This window comes from Ranitomeya imitator, chromosome 4, assembly GCF_032444005.1.
Source record: "Ranitomeya imitator isolate aRanImi1 chromosome 4, aRanImi1.pri, whole genome shotgun sequence".
Lineage (NCBI taxonomy): Eukaryota > Metazoa > Chordata > Amphibia > Anura > Dendrobatidae > Ranitomeya > Ranitomeya imitator.
The window spans coordinates 320,305,978-320,326,721 of NC_091285.1; the positions used below are offsets into that span (position 1 = coordinate 320,305,978).

General features: G+C 40.4%; 1 protein-coding gene across 8 annotated transcripts in view; it reads left to right on the forward strand.

Annotated features, from left to right (window-relative positions):
- The window catches only part of PTPRZ1 (protein tyrosine phosphatase receptor type Z1), a 333,611-nt gene that overhangs the window by 112,074 nt on the left and 200,793 nt on the right, over positions 1–20,744 (forward strand). For all 8 annotated transcript variants that reach the window (XM_069764885.1, XM_069764882.1, XM_069764880.1 and 5 more), the window contains exons 3-5: positions 2,325–2,501; positions 11,467–11,618; positions 14,638–14,733. In XM_069764885.1, coding sequence (XP_069620986.1) covers positions 2,325–2,501; positions 11,467–11,618; positions 14,638–14,733 — 425 coding nt within the window. The remainder of the gene's footprint in view (positions 1–2,324; positions 2,502–11,466; positions 11,619–14,637; positions 14,734–20,744) is intronic.

Below are 20,744 nucleotides of genomic sequence, written 5' to 3' on the forward strand. Positions count from 1 at the left end.
GGTCATCAATATTGGCCCACCCAACAGTCCAACCAATCAGATGAAAAGACCGTGTTGGGGCATGTCCCTACACGCTGTGTCACTGTCCAATCAGTGCGGTGGTAAACAGGGTATTGAAAGACAACTTTGACAAGGAAAATAGTAACACCCAGTTGTCAATTGCTTTGAACTTTTCCATGTGTAGAGGGATGGCGCAATGCAGTTTTAGATGTTTCAAAATTGCTATTGGGGATCTGTCAGGAGGCATGACAGCTACTTTTAAAGTAAGTAACTATGCAAATTTGAAAGAATTTGGAGGTGCAAATGAGAGAAGCTGAGAACTAACAACGCAATAAAATATTATGAAAATCATGTTGAAACGCATTTGTCATTATTTATCTAAATATAATGGTACGGTAGGTATACTTTAAACTTCTCTGTACACATTAGGTCAAGAGTACTTTAAAATTAATCTTGTACAAACAAGATCTAAACTATCAGATTTAGCACTTGAGAAGTGAGGGAATGCACAAGCAAGAATCAGCATGAACACCACCGGTACTCATGCCAAGTCTCCAAGCCTTATACACAAGATGCCTGTGAAATCACTAAGCATTACATGAAACATGAAACATCAGAAAATAATAAAGACCTCTACATCAAAAGGAGGAGGGTCGGTAAAAAGAACTGATGGAAACCGAAGATACGTACTGATAACAGGAGATTCAATTAGATCATAATAATAACATCTATAAAGATATAGGACAACTTCTTTGGGTTCTAAATTCCAGTAACATTATGGGCCAGGTTCATTTAGATTGGTGCTGTGCTAGTCTTAAAGGGAACCTGTCATTTTTAGCTATTAAACTGGCCCTAGTGTGTTGGTAGCAATGCAATGTGCATCATTAACATGGTTTTCTCAAAGACAAGCTCACAGTATTATGTTCCAGAAACATTTTATATCGTTAGGGGATTCCTTCACATTCCATTTGTTTCAGTCATAGGGGTGGCATCTTTATCTTTTGAGTCACGGCTCAGTCAGTGTGGTTTTGAAATTATGCGCGCCCATAGGATTGCGATTGATTGCAGTTACTAGCCCGACGTCACAGCAACTACCTAGCAAATCCCATGTGTGCGTACTGCTCATCCGCTCCCCAGGTGTACAGCCCTAGCTCCATGTCAGATGTGCGCATGCGCCGGAGAACCTAATGTCCATGGTTACATGACGTGTGAACGCGCGTGCGCCTCTATGTCCCCTCCACTCTGGAACATGGCTACTGTCCCCACTAACAGCACTGTGAGTGGTGGCTGTAAGCATGCTCTAGTACTTTGACTGGCAGCCAGCTCTGCAGAGCGAGTTGTCACTCAATGTGCCATGGCATGCTTACCGCCGCCGCTCACAGTATTTGTAGTAGTATTGTGAGAGGTGACTGTAGCTGCTCAGTGCATGCCGCCATGACTGACGATTCCCCGGAGGGTATAATTTATTTTTCTCTTGGGAGCCCCGCTTTCTGTACAGCAGCCGAGGACCTTTCTAACGCTATTTACTAGTAGATTAACCACATATTTACAAGTAAATAGCATTCTCTGTCATGACAGGTTTCCTTTAATGATGTACATGCAGGAGTAAGATGCTCCTAAAATGTTCGAGGCTCATGGCACTTAATCAATAACAGGTATCTTATCACTGTTGTGTGCCTTCGAGCGTCTTGCCAGAAAAGTCACACCAGTCAGGGACTGGAAACCATTTCTGGCATAAGCTAAACCAGTAACTTGCTGTAACTTTGGAAGAATTTGTCGGGCATGCTTTGCCAAGCCTTGTACCGCTGATTCTCCACCCACTATAGTGGATTTTGCTAGGAAAAAAATACAAGTAGTAACATTTTAGAGAAACTTTACGTTGCTCAAAACTATTGGGAATTTTCAAACAATTTTACTCTAGAAATCTGTTGAAACACTTTGATGAATTGGGAACTATATATTAGTGTTCTCATTTTGCTACCACTACTAATACTGCCGAACCGGCATGCGTTAGTCCATCATAGGCCTTTAAAAACTCACTTTATGCACCATGCACATGGTACAACTGCATGGCTTTGATGTTCTTTCGTACAAGCTCCCTCACTTTTCATATGTGCATCACTATTCTGTAAAAGCAATTCTTGAAAGGGAGAATATCTGCTTGACACATTTTTTTTTGTTGGTGTCGTACATTACAATGAATAGGTCCAATGTATGTCTATGGGAGCTAGACTTATACTGCATTATCTAAGGTTCCCTTACACTGTCATACTATTTATCTTGCAACTTTTAATCTGAGATTTAATATATTATCTCTATTACAGAAAGCTTTAGCCAAACAAATTGGGTGAAAAAATATCCAGCTTGCAATGGTGCCAAACAATCTCCCATCAACATTGATGAGAATCTCACTCAGTTGAATATGAATCTGAAGAAGCTAACATTTCAAGGCTGGGAACAAACATCTAATCATACTTTAATTCGAAACACAGGAAAAACAGGTATATTTTTTTCGTTTTTATGTGCTGTACCTGGAAAATTACAGTTATTACAAAGGAATGCAAACTGTTAAATGAACCTAGTAATTGCAAAATCATATTCTACTTTGCCTGAAGTCATGCAAATAGATAATTTCTAGTCGGTAGCCTAAAATTTCACGAGAGTCAGCAATATTTGTGAGTTAGCATGCACTACACACTGCAGACTCTCCTTTCCAAAGAAGCTGACTCATCTATGAGACAGTATTTCATATTTATATGCCCCAAAAGGCATATGGACATTATAGAGAGGGGTTTGTGAGACCAATGGAGATCGAAACTGTTGGAAAAAGTCCTTTTCCTGTAGACGGAAACTTAGTCATGGCCGAAAGTCTTGGCAACCTTGAAATTGTTCCAGAAAATGACATATTTCTCCCAGAAAATTATTGCAGTTACACATGCTTTGTCATACACATGTTTATTTCCTTTGTTTGTATTGGAACAACCCCCAGAAAACCTAGAAAACATGGCAAATTGGACATAATTTCACACAGAACCTCAAAAATGGGTTAGACAAGATTGTTGGCATCCTCAAGTAATAATTTAGTTGCACACCAGTTGGAATAAATAACTGCAGTCAGTTATTTCTTATAATAATCAACAAACTTTTTTCGCCTCTCAACTGGAATTTTGGACCACTTTCCTTTTGCAAACTGCTGCAGGTCTCTCATATTTGAAGGGTGATTTCTCCCAACAGAAATTTTAAGATCTCTCCACAGGTGTTCAATGAGATTTAGATCCAGACTAATTGCTGGCCACTTCAGAACTCTTCAGCACTTTGTTTCCATCCATTTCTGGTCTGGATGCTTCTTGAAGAATACTTGAGGTCATTGTCCTACTGGAAGACCCATGACCTAGGACACAAACCCAGCTTTCTGACACTAGGCACTACATTGCGACCCAAAATCCTTTGGTAAACTTCAGATTTCATGATGCCTTGCAGACTGTCAAGGCACCCAGTGCCAGAGGCAGCAAAACAACCCGAAAATATGTTTGAACCTCCACCATATTTGACTGTAGGTACTGTGTTCTTTTCTTTATACGCCTTATTTTGTTTTCGGTAAACAGTAGAATGATATGTTTTAACAAAAAGCTGTATCTTGGTCTCATCTGTCCACAAGACACTTTACAGAATGATTCTAGCTTACCCATGTATATTTTGGCATGCTGCATTCTATAAGTTTTATATCGCTGTGTCAGGGGTCCTCTTGGGTCTCCTGCCATAGCGTTTCATTTCAATCAAATGTCGACAAATAGTTTGCGATGGCGCTAATACACTCTGAGCCTGCAGAACAGCTTGAATTTCTATGGAACTTAATTGAGGCTGCTTATCCAACATCCGGGCTATCCTACGTTGCAGCCTTTCAGCAATTTTACTTTGTCATCCACGTACAGGGATAGTCACTACAGTGCCATGGGTTGTAAACTTCTTGATGATGTTGGGCATTGAGGACTAAGGTAAATCAAGATATCTGGAGATGGACCTTGAGATTGTTGATAATGTTCAACAATTTTGGTTCTCTAGTCTTGAGACAGTTCTCTTATATTTTCTATTCTCCATGCTTAGTGTGGCACATATGGACACATTGCCACAGGTGAGTTTGAACAAGCATCACAAAGTTGTTTAGCCATAATTTTGGAAAGGTGGCAACAATTTTGTCCAGCCCATTTTGGGGATTTTGTTTGAAATTATGTCCAATTTGCCTTTTTTCTGTTTTTTTTTGTGTTGTTCCAATACACACAAAGGAAATAAACATGTGTATAACAAAACATGTAATTGTAATCATTTTCTGGATCAATTTTAATGGTGCAAAAACTTTTGGCCATGACTGTAATGTATCTATTCTAAATGAACACTGTGAATAATACATTTCCGCTACAGTTGCCGATGCAACTGAAATGCCTGGCTGACAGTGTTTTCTCAGGTAATTTCTCATGGATTCTCAGTTTTTTTATGTTTCCGTGCACTCTTAATATACGTTCATATTGACTTTTTTTATATATATATATATATATATACAAACTACTTCAAACATTCTTCGAATATGCTTTCATATAAATTTTGAAATTGATACGCTTCAAAGTCCACATAAAAAAACAGTGTGAACCTGCACTTGCATGCCCCAAAACATCTTGACAACTGTGAAAACTAATGATGTATTAAAAAGGTGTATAAGTTTTAAGTGCACAGTGATTATACTTAATTGAAACCTGTGACGTAAAATAACACTATTAACCTACAGATATTAGGTCAATCTGCAAGTTAATAGCGTTCTGACATTGTGCGACTCCCGCACTTAGAGCCCCACTGCCAGGAGAAATTTAACTCTTTTTTTTCAGGCAGATTCGCTCTCTCTATCACAAGGGTGGCGCCGGCACGGTTTCAGACACCTATCTGTGTATTGAGAGCGGTGGCTGTAACTGTACCCCCCATAGTGACTGACAGTGCCGGAGACGCAGTTACAAGCGCCGTTCTCTATGCACATAATAATAAGTTGGATGGAGGAAGAAATGTATGGAAAATACCAATGTGTAAATGCATATTTTAACGAGGAAAGTATCTAAATTGTCTTCTTTATTAAGTCTTGTAGTATTGAACTCAGACATGTCTATGTTATCTAGGCCTCATACTTGGTTAACAGGTGATGCTAGGTGATATTTACTATTGAAATATGGACAGACACTCAAGAGTTCATAGGTTTGGCAACTAGACTTTCAGAAACCGTCAACATTCAAAAAACTCTGTGTTTTTAAAGAATGAAATGCTGCTTTTCAATACGACTTTAGCAAACTGTGGTATTCTGGATGACAGCCTGTATCAACAGCATTGGCTGTCCTATATTTTGCCACCTTGCCAGATAATGCAGATAAAACTGAATATTCAAAAACCTCACACAATATGGAAGTCAAGCACATGTTCCGCTCAGTTCTACAATGCTTGGAAGTAGGATTGGAGACAGTAATTGGAGTATCGATACAGTATGCCCAATATATTGAACTTTGAAACAAGAAATTGTTTACCAGTGGAGCTCAGATATGCCAGGTGTTCTCCAAAATCCATTTAAACAATGGTGATCATCATATATTTACAGTATGGTACGTCTGTTTTAAACAGCTTATTGCTTAACTTCACTTCTTAAAACTGAAATTGCAACACTAAGACATGTTATTGATATGTAAGTTATCAGAGGCTGGAATCAACATTTTTAAAAACATCTTGATTTATTAAAGGGAACCTGTCATCCCCAAAATCGAAGATGAGCTAAGCCCACCGGCATCAGGGGCTTATCTACTGCATTCTGTAATGCTGTAGATAAGCCCCCGATGTATCCAGAAAGATGAGAAAAAGAGGTTAAATTATACTCACCTGGGGGGGGCGGTCCGATGGGCGTCTGACGTCCTCTTGTATTCACGCTGCGGCTCCGACGCAGGCGTACTTTGTCTGCCCTGTTAAGGACAGAGCAAAATACTGCAGTGCGCAGGATCCGGGCCTCTCTGACCTCTCCTGTGGCCTGCGCACTGCAGTACTTTGCTCTGCCCTCAACAGGGCAGACAAAGTACACCTGCGCTAGAGCCGCAGCATGACTACAAGAGTACTACAAGAGGATGTCATCATAAGAAGATGTGAGGCCCCGGACTGGACCGCGACGCCTATCGGAATACTCTAGATAAGCCCCTGATGCTGGTGGGCTTAGCTCACCTTCAATTTTGGGGTTGACAGGTTCCCTTTAAGTATCTGGTGTGAGTGCTACGTCCACAAATACATGCTCTCACACACTTTCTGCCATGCTGAATGCACTTGGGCAAACAAATCATTGGGATCCACTGCTGGCAGCTTCTTTTGCAATTTCCGACCAATGACATCCCAGATGTGCTTAATAGGAGAAGTACAGAAACAGTGCAGGCCATGGTAGCATGTTTAGGCCATGAAGGCTTCAAACATTAGCACGGGCAACATGTGACCTAGCTTTGTCCTGTTGAAAAACAGCTTAAGGAACTTTTTGAAGAAATGTCTGTTCCATGGCCAAATTAATATCACACTGTTAGTATACTTGGAATCAAGATTAGAGGGATCCGGTTACTGTCCATTATGCCACCTCACACCATAATACCAGAAGTAGGACCAGTGTAACATGACAACTTCTGCATGATGTTGCCCACATGGGCTTCAGACCAATCTGTTGCTATCACTACATCCAAAACAAAAGCGGGACTCATCGCTGAAGAAGATAGATCTTCATTGCCATATTCTTTGCACCATGTTAGCGTTTGAAAGCGGTGATATAAGTCCAATAGAATTCCTGTAGCTAGATATCTGTCTCATAGCCCAACGTCCTCCAAAAGCCTTCTGATGGTTTCAATGGACCTTGTTTGTCACTTTAAGATTGGTATGTGATGTCCAATTTCACTTTCAGTTCTGAATGTGTCAATTGTGGAACCAGTGATATAGCCATTTCTCCAAAATATGACGGAGCCTCTGTTTAGCACAATAAGACGGCATGTTGTCTCCCATCGTGCCCATCTATGATGTCATTGGGCAGCAATTGCAAAGGTAGTTGCCTGCAGCGGATTTTGATGATTTGCATGCTTTAGTGCATTCAGTGAAACAGTGCATTGCTCAGACAATCATTATTGAGCTTATTAATAGCATGTCACAGAGCGTAAGTGCATGTATTTCTGCATTTGGGGCTCATAATTAATACTGAGTTTATCGAAATGTTTTGAAAATGATGTTCCTGTTTTGTCAAAGTTTGCACATCGTTAACATGTCTATCAGTTCTATCATTTCCATAATTCATTTCTTTCTTGGTGTTACAATTTCAATGTTGAGTACTATACAGATTGTATGACTTTCCCTCTATGGCAAAAATATTCATATTTGTAGCTTTACCATCTGTGTGATGGTAGACCAAACCCATGCGCAGTAACAACAATGTCTATAGGGCGACACAACAATACAAATAGCATGGTAAACTCCTGACACATGTAGAATTGTTCTTTCAGAATATAATTCAGATATGGAGAATATTGTAAATTGTAGAATGTGTTACCAAAACTGGAGGCTGAACTCAGGTCTTTATCAAAACACATGAACCGTGTATATTTCATTAGGACTTGCAGGATGTTTTTTATTGATTCTATATGTAGCCTTGATACTGTGTAGTCTGGATTTCTTCAGGGTTTACGCAAAGGACAGAGCGTAAATCGATGTTTAATTACCAGTAGTAAATGACCTTACAGACCTCACAGCTATCTCTAGGGAATCCTAAAACATTTAGTCTTTTAACTAGCTAGGTAAATATATTGCACGAAAGAAGTAAAAACTATTGTTAAGTCACTAGAGGATTTCTATTATTGTTTCACAAAGGTGGCATTCAGATTCTTTATACTGTTTTGAGTAAAAATGACTATATTATTTTTATTGTCACGCCAGAGCGATTCACTGACATTTCTATTTGTGTGGCATGCAAGTTTCAGATTTTATACAAAGGTATTGATGAGTGACAAACTTAAGCTACACAGAGACATTTGATGGTCCTGTCGTAATGACATAATGTAAACGCTAAAGGTACCATCACACTAGACGATATCGCTAGCGATCCGTGACATTGCAGCGTCCTGGCTAGCGATATCGTCCAGTGTGACACGCAGCAGCGATCAGGCCCCTGCTGTGATATCGCTGGTCGGGGAAGAAAGTCCAGAACTTTGTTTCGTCGCTGGATCTCCCGCTGACATCGCTGAATCGGCGTGTGTGACGCCGATTCAGCGATGTCTTCGCTGGTAACCAGGGTAAACATCGGGTTACTAAGTGCAGGGCCGCGCTTAGTAACCCGATGTTTACCCTGGTTACCATCGTTAAAGTAAAAAAAACAACCACTACATACTTACCTACCGCTGTCTGTCCCCGGCGCTCTGCTTCTCTGCTCTGGCTGTGAGCACAGCGGCCGGAAAGCAGAGCGGTGACGTCACCGCTCTGCTTTCCGGCTGCCCGGCGCTCACAGCCAGAGCAGAGAAGCACAGCGCCGGGCACAGACAGCGGTAGGTAAGTATGTAGTGGTTGTTTTTTTTACTTTAACGATGGTAACCAGGGTAAACATCGGGTTACTAAGCGCGGCCCTGTGCTTAGTAACCCGATGTTTACCCTGGTTACCGGGGACATCGGGATCGTTGGTCGCTGGAGAGCTGTCTGTGTGACAGCTCTCCAGCGACCAAACAGCGACGCTGCAGCGATCCGGATCGTTGTCGGTATCGCTGCAGCGTCACTTAGTGTGACGGTACCTTAAGACTCTTGAATTGAAACCGCAGGGAACTTATCTAGGATGTTTAAAGACATTGGCCTAAAAAAACAACTCCTTGCATATGAGAGGTGACATGCATCAGTGTTTCTCTTTTATCACATCGAAGAGTTCAGTTTTAGGGATGTACGGTAACCAGCAAAAACAAGGCAGCAAAACAAAAGTTTTTGTTTTTTTTCTTAGTCATAAAACTTTAAATTGCTTTGTACAGTAGGCCCCTTTGTGTCATCCTTTAGATCTGTCAGAAGGGTTTGATCTTCTGTACAGTGCATAGAATTCACAGCAGCGCTACCTGCTACGCAGCCGCAGAGACTTGGGCTGTCGATGACAGCTGGTGACTCACATGACTTAGAGAAGTTTTCTGTACAGGCTGGGTTACAAGTCTAAATAATCATTTTATTTATATAGCGCCAACATATTCCGCAGCGCTTTACAAATTATAGAGGGGACTTGTACAGACAATAGACATTACAGCATAACAGAAATCACAGTTCAAAATAGATACCAAGAGGAATGAGGGCCCTGCTCGCAAGCTTACAAACTATAAGAAAAAAGGGGAGACACAAGAGGTGGATGGTAACAATTGCTTTAGTTAGTCGGACCAGCCACAGTGTAAGGCTCAGGTGTTCATGTAATGCTGCATGAACCAGTTATCAGCCTAAGTATGTAGCAGTACAGACACAGAGTGCTAATAACTGCATAAAGTGTATGAGAACATGTTGCGAGGAACCTGATTATGTTTTTTTTTTTTTTTTTGAATGGGCCACACAGGGATAGTTAGGTTAATGCGTTGAGGCGGTAGGCCAGTCTGAACAAATGAGTTTTTAGGGCACGCTTAAAACTGTGGGGATTGGGGATTAATCGTATTAACCTGGGTAGTACATTCCAAAGAATCGGCGCAGCACGTGTAAAGTCTTGGAGACGGGCATGGGAGGTTCTGATTATTGAGGATGCTAAATCTAAATCTAAGTCTAAATATGAACCTCTGCCTGTTCTGTGAAAGAGGAACAGTTGTTTTTATGTTCTGTTATTTTGTATTGCTCACGGCTAATATAAGCCATGCTAAATGTTTTAAATATAGAGAAAGAAAGAAAATAGTAGACATGTCTTGCTTTTATTGACATGCTTCTGTTAAAGAGTGGTCAGTGACACTATACCAGTGTTGTTCAGGTATATGAGGATGGAGCTGGGTATATTAAAGTACACAATTGCGGGAGAAAGGTGCAAGACTTTGTCAACCATGAAATAATGACCTGTATCAGTTTTGGTAGATCTGCTCACTCAGCTGCACTTAGAGGTAGACACAGGTGCACTGTCTCTTTACATCTTACGTTGGTTCATTAGACATGTGGCATAAACCAACGCAAGGGGAAAATAAACAGCTCTTCGGGCAAAAACAGGGAAAAGCTAAACAAAATGGTATACAGTCTCTGCATCTGCGGAGATCCACCCACTCAGGATAGTAACCACTCACTGGTTGAGCTTTTCCTTTTCAGGACACAAAATGCTGGAGTTCCTCTCTCCAGCCCTACTGAACACCGAATGCTTCTAGAGGCTGACTATTTAACCCCCAGACCACACCCTGGGGTGGATATAGAGTGGACAATCTCCCACCCGCTCTATGGTGGTTCACAAATACCCAGTCCTTACAATGGGCATTTAACTCCTCTCAACATATATAGTGTGCTGGAGGAAAGTTCTGGGTTTCAAATCACTAAAGCTAATAGCCTCAATGAAACGTTTCACCCCTTCAGCAGTTTTTCAGTGACTTTGTAACACAGTTTTTCTGTACACTTCTAAGGGAGAGCTAATTAGCAAACATCTCTCCAATAAACCAGTCCCTGTATATAGTTCTCCATATAGAAATAACCCCCAGAATCAAAGAGCATCATGGTTTAAATAAATTATATATAGCCTTCCGCATGACCTCTTCTTACAGGTGAAAAAAGACTATTTTTATAGTGCAGATTAAGAAAATGAACATAAATTAAGAACCTGTTTAGTTGTAATGGACAAAATCCTGATTTTCTTCTGCAGCAATTTTCATTTTTGCCTTTTAAACATGATTGGCATTTATCGTTGTTTTGTAATATAGTACGTTGTATTACAGTTTGATATAAAATCATAGAATGTTAGAGTTGGAAGGGACCTCCAGGGCCATCATGTCCATTTCAGACAGATGTCTGTCCAGCCTCTGTTTGAAGACTTCCATTGAAGGAGAATTCACCACCTCTTGTGGCAGCCTGTTTCACTCATTGATCACCCTCGCTGTCAAAAAGTTTTTTCTAATATCTAATCTGTATCTTCTTCCTTTCAGTTTCATCCCATTGCTTCTCGTGTTTCCATGTACAAATGAGAATAAAGATGATCCCTCTACACTGTGACATTCCTTCAGATATTTGTAGACAACTATTAAGTCTCTTCTTAGTCTTCTTTATTACAAGCTAAACATTCCTAGATCCTTTAACTGTTCTTCGTAGGACATACTTTACAGTCCGCTCACCATCCCTGTAGCTCCTATAATATTTAGCATTATATTGCCACAAGAAATATATTGTATAACAAATGTCTGCCTGTTAACACCTAAAATAATATTTAATTGGTTTTAATACATTGTCTTCTTGGTTCTTCAGTGGAAATTAATTTGACCGGAGAATATTACCTTAGCGGTGGAGCCTTAGATGCAGTTTACCGAGCTAGCAGAATAACATTTCACTGGGGAAAATGCAATGTTACATCAGATGGATCAGAACACAGTTTGGAAGGCCAGAAATTCCCTTTAGAGGTAATCATTTATAATTCATATTTTTGCAATGTTTTTAGCAACTCTAAAGTAAAGAGATGTTTAATAATTCTAAGCCAAATAAGACCAACAAATGCTAACTAAGACTCAGAGTTTGATAGTTATCCCATGCCATAATTATTGTTATTCGTCCACACAGCTATCTAATGTTTGAAGGGCTTTTCAGGAACTTTATTGCTACATAAAAATATGCAAATTTTCTGCAATATGTGCATGTATTAAATGAGGATTATGCCACAGATTGTGTTACATTGCATGAAATCCACAATGTATTCCGCAACAAAAAATTGACATGATGCGCATCTAAAAATCTATATTGCATGGGTGGATAACATTTTTAGTATGTAGATGAAATTTGTCATCTACAAATCCAGCAAATATTGCCTTGACTTAGATAGCACAGCACTGGGATATCAGATCACAAAGAATATGTAACATAAGTGTCGGTTGCTGTCCCCTCTTTCTGCGTCAGGCCGCTAGGAGGTGCCACGCCTTTGTTGCAGGTGACGTATGACAGGGTCAGTCCTGTTTTATTTCTAGGAATTTTGGTGCCACTAAATCAGGGAGCTATGGAGTTAATTGTTTGATTTTGATTATTCCTTTCTGAGAGCCCTGAGTGGGGCTGTCTGCTATTTAAACCCCTGAGTCTCTGACTTCCATTGCCAATGAGTTCTGCTTACCTGGCATGTAGCTCTACTTCTTGCTCTTGTGTTGTCTTCTTAACTTATCCTGTTTTCTGACCTAGGCTTGAATTTTGACTATCCACTTGCTTTATGATTTTGTCTTTAACGTGACCTCTGGGCATTTACACCTTATGGCGACCATTCTTGCATTCAGGTTGCTCCACCTGTCAGCAGCTACTCTGTGGCCTCAATCAAGGGGCCCCTCCGTAAGTCCAAATCCCTGTACAAGGGTTAAAAGGTGAAGGCCAGGGAAACCCCTTGAATCTGCCTAGGCTAAAACATTAGTGCTTGAATAGTGGAGGAAACCCTGCTGATTAGAACAATGACTGGGCTGAAATAATTGCATCAGCATTATTTTTTAAACCGGTTTAGCACCATATGAGGGGCTTTCATGAAAGATTTCCCCTGACCTACTTCCTATGGACTGAGAGCAATGAAACTTGGCACAGTTATTAGATGGTGTGTTCATCAATAGGAGAGTGGGGTCACCCTGGAATTGGAGCTGTTTGTACCAAAGTCTGCCCACATTTGATTTGACGATGCCAGTTCTTGACTACATCATATGATGGGGAATCATCACCATAAATCTTTTTCATCTCATCGAACGTCTCCTTTGGTGTGCGGCCTTTGAAGTAAAGGAACTTGATGACTGCTCTGTATTCCACTAGGTCCATTATCAAACCTCACACCACTTCAGCACCTGTAAAATTAAGACTGTTATCAGTTCTGAGTTGCAAATTGGCACGTAACCTATAGAGACTTATATCATTACACATTTGCAGTTTCAGCGTCCTGTGATAAATAGAAGTGGGTCAGGGGAAATCTTTAATGAACGCCCCTCATACATAGTATTGTGGCTTTACCCTGTATGGCAGCTCAGTCCAATTAATTTGTGCTGCATAGCCAGACAGTTGTGCTTAAAAAAATAAATAAATAAAGGTTGCGATTGACAGGGTCCTTTGAGGTCGGACCAATTACTTTCACATTGTATGGCTATTTTCATTGCTAAACTGTAATCTGTGAGACATTCTTTCACAAAACATTTTAACCCCAAAATGGTTGCTGCGCTGCATTCCCTGCCTCAGCTTTTATACAGGATGTGAAAGGCTGTGCTATACTACTTGATGTGACAGCTGCAAGGCATTATAGAAAAACCTATAACCAGATACGTCCAAGTCTTCCCTGGTTGGACATGTTTTGCAATTTGCGCAAATCGAATAAAAAATTGTTAGATTTGACACAAAGCAATTTGCATGTAATCAATTCCTTCTCTCTTGTGTTTACATTAAGAGTGACGTCATTTTTTTATCATCACATGACTTGAAATGTCAGTTTTTTCACCACTTTTTTATCTATTAAAGGCTCTATCTTTAATTTTGAAATCAGTCTGGGCTCGTGAGTGGAGATTAGCTACTTTGGTGTATTCCAAACACTAACCATACAAAAAAATAGTGATTAGTGCTAATTTCCCTTTGGTAGCACACAGAGAGAATCAGCAGCATAGAGGAAATTATATAACTATACTGAACGTTGTAGCTGTGATGCTACCATTGGAATAAATTAACCTTACCACCTTATCATTTGCCACTCATTACGCTCCTCTTTCTCCCGCCGCTCTAAATAGATTTCAGTATGCTGGGTAACCTTATACCTTACTGTGCTGGCTGTCTTGTCTTGAGCAAAATGGGCCTTAACAGGTTTTTTTTTACAGTGAATAATGGGTCCTGGAGGCCTGGGGATGGAAAAAGGTGGATTATAATTGGAGAAATAAGCATAGTTTTCTGACAATATATTACAAAGTTTCTTATGCAGAGTTTGTTGAAAGTACATTTTCTGTGGAATTTTATTTTAATGTAATATAGGTACTTTTTCAGGATAAAATATGTGTTCCCTACTATAAAATATACAGCTAAAATGAAGAGAAAGAAGTGATTGCACCTCCTCTATGGAATAATGTGGGAGGCCCTTTATAAGAGTTTGCTTTTCAATGCCTAAATTAAGGTCTATTGTTTGAGTAACAATGTTTCAGAGTTGAGTATGTATGTGGTTGGAATAGCAATAGTCAAGGAACATCTGTTAGTACTTACAAGGTATAAAGAAAAGTAAAACATGTTCTTGATGTTATGCAAAAAAGCTAATGGACGCCCTTAGCAGGTACAGAATTATACATCCATCACTTTATTATATAGGCGCCATGAAGCTAGACATTTCTTGTTTGTAACTTAGCACATGTATCTGTGCCATTATAACTATCAGCGACTAATGCTGAATGCATAATCAAAGCTAACAGCTTTCTGCCATTTCATCTCCGGTTGCAGATGCAAATCCTCTCTTTTAATGACAACCAGTTTGAGAGTTTGGATGATGCCATAAAAGGAAACGGAAAACTGAAAGCTTTATCTGTTTTATTTAAGGTAAGATCACTTATTTAGGTCTTGCTCACTACCGACCTATTTGGCAGCAAGCATCTGAAAAAGTTTTGACAGGATTAACAAAAGGATGTAAAAGTAAGTGTTACAAATGAAAAATAGCTGGAGGGTCAATTTTCAATCAAGTCACATTACTGTATACAAAAATAGCCTGATAGAGAGGCAGAGTCTCTCAGAAGCAAAGATGGTTAAAGGTTCACCACTCTCTGGACAACTGCATCTAAAATTTCTGGAACAATTTCTGAACAATGTTTCTCAATGTAAAATTGTAAAGACTGAATATCCCACTCTCTGCAGTACAAAATATCTTCTAAAGATTCAGTGACTCTGGAGAAATCCATGTGCACAAGAGACAAAGTCGACGGTCAATATTGAATACTCGTGATCTACGGGCCCGCATGCATCACTTCATTAATGACAGGCATGATTGAAATGTGCAAATCACTTCATGGCTTCTGGAATACTTTTGGAAACCATTGACAGCAAACACAGTTTGCCATGCAATCCACAAATTCAAGTTAAATCTCAATCATATAAAGAACAAGCCATATACCAACATATCGTCTCTGGGTCAAAGCTCAATTAAAATGAACTCAGGCAACATGGAAAACTGTTCTGTGGTCAGATAAATCAAAATTTGAAACCAATGCGCTATGTCCTGTGGTCTCAAGAGAAGAGATACCATCCAGCTTTTTATCAGCACATACTGTATTTTTTGGACCAAAAGACACACTTTTTTAATCCAAATTTGGGAGGAAAGTGTGGGATGCGTCTTATGGTCCAAAAGTAACATGTGGAGGTTGCCTGGTTGCTAGGGAATCCCCACATGTACTTATGCTGGCTAAGAGATGTAAATCATTCAGCTGCGGTGATGAAAACTAAATCTCAGAGCACTAAAAAATACTCGGAGGACAACCGAGCATGCTCGGGAAATCTCAAGTAACGAGTATATTCGCTCATGGTGAGCGTGCACACAGGCCATGGAAGTTAAGTGCATTAAATATAGTTTTCTTTGAAACAATTGTACCTGATAATTCCAGCTCTTTCTGTAGCTCTCCACAGGTGGTACCTGGCTCTTAAAGGGAACCTGTCACTCCGTTTTTCCATATGAGATAAAAATATGGTCTGAGCTCAGCTTTACACAGTACCTTTCATATTTCTTGATTTCCCACCTTTGCTGCCAGAATACCTTAGTAATCTCTCCATTTTCGTATGTCAATCACCCTGGTCCGATCCGATGGGCGGGGCCTAATTGCTGTCTCTCCCCCCCGCTCCTCGGCGTGTCGGACGTAACTAGATCTGTGAATACCACAGATCCTGGTCAGTTTCTGCGGTTGCGCATTCAATTACCTTCTAGTGCCTGCGCAGTATGCGTTGACCAACTGTGGGCAAAGCATGAAATCATTATTGCGCATGCGCTGGCTTTTGACCCTATGCTCTGTGCCCCGGAAGCAGAGAAAGACTTCCAGGGCACAGAACGTCAAGGAAAATGCCGGCGCATGCGCAATAATGAGTTGAATGCTTTGCCCACTGTTGGGCAAAATATACTGCACATGCGCGAGATGCCACTGGAATGCGCAGGTGCAGAAAACTACGCAACAGCAGGGAAGAAGATTCGTAGAGCAAAGCCGGAGGTGGGGAGAATTGGCGATTAGGCCACGCCCATCGGACCAGACTGGGGTGATTGACATACGAAAATAAAGGGATTACTAAGGTATTTTGACAGCAAAGGTGGGGAATCGGGAAATATGAAAGGTACTGCTGTAAAGCTGAGCTCAGGCCCTATTGAACCATATTTTTATCTCATATCGAAAAAACGGGGTGACAGGTTCCCTTTAAATAACTCTTCTCATAATTCTTTTCACTCCTCTGTCTGAAATCTTCTGTGGAGCACCTAGTTGTGGCAAGTTTATGATGTTCTTACCACTTTCGGATTATAGCCCCAGCAGTGCTCACTAGAATCTCCAGTAGTATAGAAATTGTTCCGTAACCAATGTTATCAGTATGTTTTGCAACTAAAAGGTTGCAAAGGTCTTGAGACAGCTTACTGGTTCTACCCATCGTGAGAAGTTTCTTGTGTGGCACCTTGGTAATGAGACAACTTTTTATAGGCCATCAGTTGAACCAGCTGATATTAATTTTCATTACGTGGCAGGATTGCTTTGTAATTACTGATAGATTTCAACTAGCTGATTGCCTCCATGCCACGCCACATTGATGCAGTAATTGATGCAAAAGGAGCCCTGACCAAGTATTGAGTGCATTTACAGAACATACATTTCAGTAGGCCAACATGTTGGATTTCAACATCATTTTTTAATATGGAGTTTTAAAGTATTCTAATTTACTGAGATAATGACTTTTGGGTTTTCATTGGCTGTAAGCAATAATCATCAACATTAACAGAAATAAACACTTGAAATAGATCACTCTGTAATGACTCTATATATTGTATGAGTTTCACTTTTTGTATTGAAGAAGTGAAATAAATTAACTTTTTGATGATATTCTAATTTTGTGAGAAGCACCAGTATATGTTACCTCCATGTTGTATCCGAGTATCAAACTAGCACTTCTGATTTTAATGTTTCATGTAAGTAGTAAACACACTATTCTGTAGAATTCAAGTTAGAATAAAAGTATAAAAGTAGCCCGGGAACATATACCTAAATAACAGGCTGATGTTCAAACAAAATGGTCTACATAAAGCTGCTGAAACTTGAGAACTTGTTTAGACCCAGATGAAAGGCAGACTTCAACATTTACTGCCCAGTAGTACTAGTGCATGACTTTTGTGGAAGATATCACTTGACAACAATGTTGCTTCCTGTACCTGGTAAGACAATCTTACTGTAAGGGTGTGTTATGACAGAATTGTTCATTAGGTCATCATGAATGACTGATCAATGGTCTAAAAACTGACACATATAAGAAAGCTTGTCTAACTAGACAAATCTTATATACAGAATGAAATGTAGATGGTGGCAGATCATGAAAGGGGATATCAATCCTCTCCCTCATCATCCTCCTCTTTTTTAGGGGATCACGGGGGAAGCATGTATTACCTGCGGAATCGGAATCCCAACAATCAACAGAAATGATGATGTTGGCGGAAAGTGACAGAAATCAGATCATTAATCTGTCATCTTATTATTTAAGAGATACCGAAAGGCAGGTTTTAAGTAAGGGCCTTACTTTTGTTCCCACGATGAGGTTTGATCCATTTACATGGATCAAAGACTTGGACCTGTTTACCAGGAAACTCAAATGGAGACGCTTTTTTCACAAGAACGATCACCAGAGGTGCCTACAGTTGGGGATTTCTATGGATGACCTCACCGATCTGGATATACTCACTGAATTGAGTGAGGAAGGGGGGAGACCAGGAGGCGAGGAGCCTTTTTCAAATTTGAAGCCAGTTAGTAGGCGGATGCCACCACCAAGTGATTACGGTAGCATTGAGATATTTCAAAAGTTAGTTGCTGATGAAATTAATAACATTATTCCTGGCCTCGATCCTACTCACCCTAATCTGACACTGGCTGAGAGAAAGTCACTTGATGATCTCAAGAATAACAATTTAATTGTTATCAAACCGTCTGATAAAGGCGGGAACATAGTTATCTTGGCTCATTTACAGTATGTGGAGATGTGTAATGCTATCTTATCGGACAGTCTGTCATATGAGATCCTAAAAAATGACCCTACGGTAGGTTATATCTCGGAATTACAAGATATTCTGATTCGGGCCGTTGGGTCTAGGCTTATCTCAAATAATGAGTAAAACTTTCTGTTACCTAAGTCTCCTACTGTGGCCACCTTTTACGCACTGCCTAAAGTGCATAAGGGCATTAGTCCCCTAAAGGAACATCCCATAGTATCAGGGGTGGATGCTCTATCTCAAAATTCAAGTATCTATTTGGACAAACTTCTAAGACCTTTTGTGACTGCCCTTCCCTCATACATCAGGGACACGAGTGATCTCCTGACTAAATTGGAGGGGATTGTGGTGGAATCAGACACTATTGTTGCCTCCATTGATGTGGAGGCACTATATAGTAGCATTCGCCACCAGGATGGCCTTGGGGCTATTAAGTACTTTTTGAGTAGTAGAGGCATCCACTGTGCCCAACATAATGCCTTCTTGATTGAGCTTCTTGACTTTGTCCTTCAACGGAATTATTTTCTGTTTAACGGGAAATGGTACCACCAGCTCAGGGGCACAGCAATGGGGAGCCCTTGTGCTCCCACATATGCTAATTTGCTCCTGGGCTGGTGGGAGAACATCTTTGTCTTCAGGGACGAGGATGAGATGTGGTGCCCCAGGATCATTTTCTGGGGCAGGTACATCGACGACATCCTTGTCCTGTGGAAGGGTGATGCTGCCTCATTTTCTAGCTTCCTGCAGTATTTGAATACCACAGTGGAAGGCTTGTTTTTTACCTATGAAATAGGTGGTGACAGTATCACCTTCCTTGACGTTTCCATCAAGATACTGAGGGATGGCTCTCTGGGTACAACTATTTATCGCAAACCATCGGCTACGAATAGTCTTTTGAGATGGGAGAGCCATCACCCTTTCCCGTTAAAACGTGGTATCCCCAAAGGACAGTTCCTCCGGTTACGGAAGAACTGTTCCTCCCTAGGCGATTTTAAAACTAGGTCTACTGAACTCAAACATCGCTTTAGGGCTAGGGGATACCCGGATGATGTGGTCACCTCCGCTTATGAAATTGCCTTGGATTCAAATAGGACATCACTTTTGTTACCCAAGACTGAGACTGAATCGACCTCTATCAGACGCCTAATTGGCACCTTTGATGATCAGTCTAAGAGGGTTTTTGATGTTTTCAGGAGACATTGGCGTATTTTGACGTCTGATCCTGACATAGGTGATTTTGTGGCTCCACATCCATCAATTACATACAGGAGGGGGAGGTCAATTAGGGATAATGTTGTCCAAAGCCATTTTGTGCCCCCAACAACACAGGGTACATGGTTAGACAAGAGGTCCATGGGCACATTCAGGTGTGGACGTTGCTCTTTCTGTAAATACGTTAGGGTTTCTAATACGTTTAAAAGCAAGGTTACCAATAGGATATTCTCTATGAGACATTTTGCCAGTTGTAGGACCATGGGTGTGGTGTATCTCTGCACGTGTACTTGCCCGAAGGACTACGTGGGCAAGACCAAGCGTGAACTTCGTGTCCGCATTAGTGAACACCTTGGTGATATTCGGCACTGCAGGGATACACCAATTGCACGTCATGTGACCCAAGTGCATAATGGTGACCCTGGTTCCTTAAAATGCATTCTATACAGAAACTAAATGCTTGTAAGACCCTGTTTTGTTCTAAAATGTTTAATAAAATAAAAATTTTATGGTTAAAAAAAAAAAAATTAGTGTTATTGAGGCTATTCCCCCTTCTGTCAGACGTGGTGATTGGGACAGAAGGATCATACAGCTTGAAACCAGATGGATCTACATATTGAGATCCACGAATCCCTCAGGTCTCAATGAACAGCTGACCTTCACTAGTTTTATTTAGCCACCTGTCAGGTCTTGTATAATTTTGAACCATGGTCAAGTATATTTATACAGTATTTAATTTTTTTGTCTTATCTTTTTGACATATGATTGCTTTATTTCTCTTTTTATGTTTTGTTTTGTTGTCCGTTTCCTTATTTTGCTGTGGATACTTATTTATCTATTATCATTTTCATGTATTATCTGGGATGCTTGTCTGTATATGTGAGGTATTTAGGGATATTTAACAGGTGTGCATTTCTTCTTTCTATTTTATTTATCATGTACAGAGTCTCTTCTGCGCACCCGTATACCTGTTATATACAGTATGATTCACGCATTTAGTTTGGTACCTCCGACAGTGTTGTGGCATTCTGTCTGCATACTTATGGTGCCGGCTTCAACGTGAAGTGCCCTATATCCTTCTGGCATACAAATTGCTTATGCCCGCCTCCAGTGTGCCTGCTTA